The 6000-nt window shown below is 33.7% G+C and overlaps 1 protein-coding gene across 10 annotated transcripts in view; it reads left to right on the top strand.

The window, feature by feature from the left end:
- The first annotated feature begins 827 nt into the window (after positions 1-827).
- LOC149782433 (adhesion molecule nephrin-like) overlaps positions 828-6000 on the top strand; it is a 195303-nt gene continuing 190130 nt past the window's right edge. For 9 of the 10 annotated variants that reach the window (XM_089933836.1, XM_089933832.1, XM_089933831.1 and 6 more), the window contains exon 1: positions 828-1008. In XM_089933836.1, coding sequence (XP_089789962.1) covers positions 954-1008 — 55 coding nt within the window. In that variant the 5' untranslated portion in view covers positions 828-953. Of the gene's footprint in view, positions 1009-1436; positions 1718-6000 lie in introns of those variants that run through there. The other variant, XM_089933839.1, reaches the window with a different exon arrangement.

Raw genomic sequence — 6000 nt, 5'->3', positions numbered from 1 at the left:
TTACGATTTCTGTCAGTGTTTTAAATTGTATTGTTTATCAATACAAGAAACTATTTCAATTTTGCAGAAAGTCGAATGAGCTGCCTTACAAATATGCCACCACTAAATTGCCAACCCAAGATAAACAGTCATATATTTTTTTCATTTAAGTATATATAACAGCCTCATTATCACGCTTACATACGGGTTTTGCTGTCGTAAACACATATTTGAACAACTTAATGTACATGGGAAATATACTATTTAGAACAAACGTAAATGTCACATTTAAATCCCAGACCAGACTTAATAATAATTCACATGGTCCGAATCGGCCTGGTATTTGATCCGAATATCAATAATCTTGGTCCGAATCGGTCTGTTATAGTTACTGTGTAAATACCCCTGTATGACCACATCGACTTACACTTGTATAGACAATACCTGCTTCTGAATGTGCAATTAATGAATTACAAAATATATCAAACTGGATTATTTTTGAGTAGTAATTAAAATAGGCAATATAAATTTTGCTAGAGTATTCAATACCATATTCGGCTCATTTCCTTTAACAATATACTTTTGATGTCCAGGAAGTGAAAATAACCAAGCAGAGCTAGCAGACTTTTGATAGATGCACATCTGAGGTAGGGATGAGCTGTATACTCTATAACCCAAATTGCATCCATCAATCTTGCACCAAAATAAAGGGAATCAAAAGTATTTTAACAGTACCTAAAATATAGAAGGTATTTTTTTGATAGCCAGTGAGTAAAATCAAGGAATTTATTTTTCTTCTAAACTCTAACCCTGTTAAAAATATAAAACTTTAGAGCGCCACCCGAGATACAAACCGTAAGTTAACACGAGCTGCGAATACTATTTGACTATGCCAGAAATTAAAGTTTGTAAGGGCAGTTAAAGCAGAAGGAGTTGGCTGCTGACTCATAACCAATGGTCATTTAAAACTGGCGATGAAGTTTTCAACTATCTTGAAAATTCTCACGATTTCTTCATTTTTCGCACCTGGTAAGCATAAAGCCTACAAAACAGTTAGTCATACAAGTAAGACGTAGCACATGTTGATTTTGTTTATAGTATGACTATATATATCCCCGTTTGTTTGTACCCCCCTACCGATTTCAATAACAAAAACGTTTATTGTGATAAAAAGTGCACATTACCAAGTTTACTGAATCACTGATTTATAATTTCTAACCTGACTTGACCAGTTTGGCAATAATGCTGGCATCCCTGCACCTTTTCATGTTTAACGGATTTTTCATATTAACAGGGTGCCATATTGCGTACACTATAGGCCAATTTATTTCCATCAGACAACATAATGACGTAGTTCATACTTTTCGGCAACGGCCGGATAATTCCGTAAATTACATAACGTTGAGAGTTTGGAATTATGTCCCTTTGCATATATGAAAATAGAAATTAAACCGCTTGTTAAATCCACGTGAAAAGCAAATTTGTTGTTGTCATTATTTTCCTTTGCTTGATTCTACATTGTAAATATCGTAAGCAGACGACGTATGTTATGTACAGCTGTAATTGTGACACCCCTTTGCTAAAAATGGACTTGTTGAGGAACTGGAAATGGATCCAAGCTATGTTGACATTCTTTAGCCCCATCCCAGCATATATGGCTGGTTAGAGCATAGAAATGACACCCTATTTTTCTAAAAGTGTATTTGGTGTGGGTTTCCCCCGTCCTTCCCTGAGGTCTGTAAGTGTAGTTGTTAGAAAACAATAATGTGTTATAAAATTTTTGCAGGGTTTTTATATTTTTTATTCATCAAATCTGTGAGTTTTTTTATCCCATTAAGTTAAAAGGTGTACCTTCTTCCTTTTGTCCTGGCTGATAGTGGGCCTGATTTCCACCAGTTACATTCGGATTGGGGTTGTATTATTAACCCAAAGGCTATTTACGGCCCTGGGTTAATTTCCTTCCCCTTTTAAAGTTATTTTGTTTATTTGAAGTGACTTTGCCAGAGTCTTTCTGTCCGTATTGTGTTATTTGTAATACAATTTTTATTTAATTTTTTATATATGTATGTATGTATGTATGTATAATGTTTTGTATGCTAAATGACCGGATGGCTTATCTAGTCCAAATCTATAAGTTTCTTCCTATCTACCTTACCCACAAAAATAATAACTGTCTGAGATGTATTATTGTTTGTGTATACATGTAGTGTGTCTATTATAGGAATATATGCCATAGCATATAGGGGTATGGGTTTTGGGTATTGTTTGCTTGATTTCAATACAAGGGTTTCCCACACATGGTGGTGGGGGTCATTCATTTGCTTTACATTTTATTTGGTTGTGCCATAACACAAAATTTTCATTATCAATTAGAGATAGATGAATTCCTCCATACACTGTGTGTTGGGAGAATTTTCTGTTATTTTAAGTTTAAACTGAATGTACCGTAGCACATAATTGTTGTGTTCAAAGTTGAAGTTTCTATTATGAGGATGTAATCATTTATAATTTAAGTTTTAAATGTTTGTGCCACAGCACATAATTCCAGTTCAGGTTCTTTTTCTAAGTTTGTTCTGAAGTTATAGTGGAAGTCCCTAATTTCCAAAGTTGGACCTCTGGTTGAGATCTTCACTATTTTCTGTTGAAAGAAGAAAAAGGACAATTACAATTTAAATTATTAAATAGTCCTTTAAATAAAAAATTAATTCAAATGTGTTTATATTGTCTAAGTTTGTAGTGAAGATTCCAAATCTCAGAGCCCCTTCAAAGAGTCAAAGCTGAGCTCTCTGGTTGAAACCAGTGCACCACACTCTATTCTAAAAGGAGAAAGATAATATGTTAAATATTTTACTTAGTGAAAAGGTTTGAGTCTAATGATATAGTGGAGATTCCAGGTTTCAGAGTCCCATTAGGGTGTCAATATATGACCCCTCTGGTTGAAATCTCCACCATATTCTGCTCTGGAGAAACAAATATTCTTTTTAGGTCAATTTAGGATCAATTATATCTATATAAAAGGATCTATGTGTTGGAGTTAAACTCTAAAGTTATATTGGAGGTTCCAATTCTCAGAGTCCTGAGACCCATTGGGGAATCAGTAAATGACCTCTCTGGTTGAAATCAGTCCACTATATTTAGTTTAGAAAAGCATAATTGTGGACCAGAGTATATTTTTAATTTTTTATTTTTTTAAATTTTTATTAAAGTATTTTTGAATTTGGAGCCATGTTTGTTATTGGTTTAGTTATTAGTGGAAGGGTCCCTTTAGGGTGTCACTGTTTGACCTTCCCATCATAGACTTCTCCACCAATCTTCCTTCATTTGTCAAGTAATTTCGTTTGAAGTTTTCAAGACGTCTAAAGGATACACGGACAATAAAGTGACATGTATGTTAAGAGACTACACCAGCGAATAGATTCTATTCGCAAGTGTAGTAAATCTCTTATTGTCAGAGAAAGAATGTGTTTATGTCTGTGTAGTTCCTATTTCCCATCCACCTTGTTCTACTGTTTCAATGTGTTGGTCTGGTGTTATTTAACCAGCCATATGGCTATCCAGACCAGTTCATTATTAGGTGAGCCCTTTCTTATTCTTTCTTTCATTTATGGCTAAACTAATAAAATTAATTGTATGAATGTATAGTTGTTTGTCATTTATTTGGTCAGTGAAAAGTAAGTTTAATGGATTAAAGGTTTCTATTTTTCTAATGATTTTATTAATTAAAACTTTCCTAGGGTTAGTTAAGTAAGACTACAATCGAAAATTATATGATTTTTACTGTCTATTGCATTCCCACAAAGGATGCATTTAGATGGGTGAGGTATAATTTTTATATGATAAGTTTCTTTATCTGTCCACCATGTATTATGTAAATATAAATAAATATTAGCTTACTTATTTGGTTCCTTTATTCCCTTACAGTGTTTCCATATGGTGGGCCAGTTAACACTTTTTATTTTACATTCAATATGATTAGGTTTGGAGTCTGTTAATTCTGATATTTCTTTTTCTAATATTTTTTCCTTCTAGAATTTGCCATATTTCTTTATTGGATTGAAACTTTTTAATTGTCGGTATTTTCTTATAAGTACTTTTTGGCTTCTTATCTGTCATTTTTAATTGTTTATTTTTCTGAATGTCAGTTTTGTTACTTTATAATTTGCCTTACCAAAAGATGTAAAGTCCCTGCCAATAGTAGATGGGGTTAGAAGATAATTTGTTTAATCTACACATTATATTTGTTTGCTGTTTTGTTATTAGATTAGGGAGACCTTGTCCCCCTAATTCTTTTTGTTAAAAAAAATGTGTTTTTGGATACCCTGTGAACTGTTTTCCATATGAATTTCATGATCAATGATTCTAGTTTTTCGAAATATAATTTTTCAAATTCTATAACATTAAAATCATACCACAGTGAGTAATATAAATAAGTCTTCGCAATTTGTATTTTATGTGCAAAACTAATGCTTATATCAGTCCATATTTCTTTGTGTAATTCAAGTCTATTTTTTATTTGAGTAAAATTAAGAATTTTGCTATCTTTCCCAAAATAAATCCCTAATGCCTTGACCTGATGTCTAATCTGCTCACTTGGTAATCCTGTAAAACAATTTTTCCAATTGTTAATTAAAAGAATTTCTGTTTTGTTGACATTGATTTTAGACCCGGAGGCTTTCCCATAATTATTATACTGGTTAGTTAAGTGAAAATATGATATTTTTGTTGTAATTATTTTAGTACAGTCATCAGCGTGTTGAAAAGACTTGCATTCTTCTTTTATGTTTGCTATTTTAATTCCTTTAATTCTTGTGTCTTGCTGGATTGTTTTTTGTAGTATTTCAATTCCTAAGACATAGAGTAGCATTGAAATGGGACAACCTTGACTCACATATCTAGTTATTTTAAATGGTTTGGTTGTTACACCGTTAGTCTGTACTTTAGATGTAATATCATTATAGAATGTTGTAATCCAATTGGTTAATCCATTTCCAAATCCAATTTTTTAAAATACTTTTATGATATAATTTATTTCTACCCTGCCAAAGGCTTTCTCCTGGTCAAACAGGATGAGAGCCCCCCCCATTTTTTTGTCTTCCATATAGTCTAATATATTTTTAATTGATAAACTGTTATTTAATATATCCCTTTTTTTTCCTCCACATGTCTGGTGGGGGTTTATACTTTCTTCCATTGTCTCTTTTATTCTGTTTGCCAAATTCCTACTTAAAATTGTATAGTCTAAATTAAGCAATGAGAAAGGGCGCCAGTTCTTGATCTCCTCTGGCACTCCCTTATTTTTAAATATTAATAGTAGTAATATGGGGTACCCTAGCCTCAATGGGAATTAGCATTACAGACCCCCCCCCTTGGCAACTCTAGCCTCAATGGAAATTTAACATGGGAAAAAAATCATGGGCAACTCTAGCCTCAAGGAGAATTTAACATGGGAAAAAGTCTTGAGCAACTCTAGCCTCAAGGGGAATTTAACATGGGAATAGATTGTATGTCTGTCAAGCATCAAGGGGAATTGAACACACACACACACACACACACACACAAATAAAATAAAAAATGGGGTAGGCAATGAAAGTCAAGATCTTTTCAAGACCTATGAATGGCCCCGAAAAGGGCCTTTGGGTTTATGTTAATATGCCCTTAATTTGAACATGAAGGGCATCTGTGACTTCTTCTTAAGCTGTGCCTGACTGCAGGGCCATGTATTAGTACTCTCTTTAGGCATCCTTGCCTCTCCACATATATCCTTCTTATCCACAGGCTGGTGTCTGTCCTGTGGATAACTGTCCACTTGGATTGGACATACATCGGTATGTCCATCCGGAACATCATGGAAGAAACAAGAGTCAACGATTCAACTGTGGTCCACATGTTGGGGTGCCGAGAACAGGTGAAGGAATGCAGTGAACTGCACTTATTTATAGGGAGAGGAAGGATTGAAACGGATTGAGTTCATTGACCAATCATAACACGCATTACAAAATTCAGTCAGCCCACGTCCAATCC

The sequence above is a fragment of the Sinohyriopsis cumingii genome, chromosome 15, assembly GCF_028554795.1.
Source record: "Sinohyriopsis cumingii isolate HCF-2022 chromosome 15, ASM2855479v2, whole genome shotgun sequence".
Lineage (NCBI taxonomy): Eukaryota > Metazoa > Mollusca > Bivalvia > Unionida > Unionidae > Sinohyriopsis > Sinohyriopsis cumingii.
This window is presented reverse-complemented; position numbering and strand designations above follow the sequence as displayed.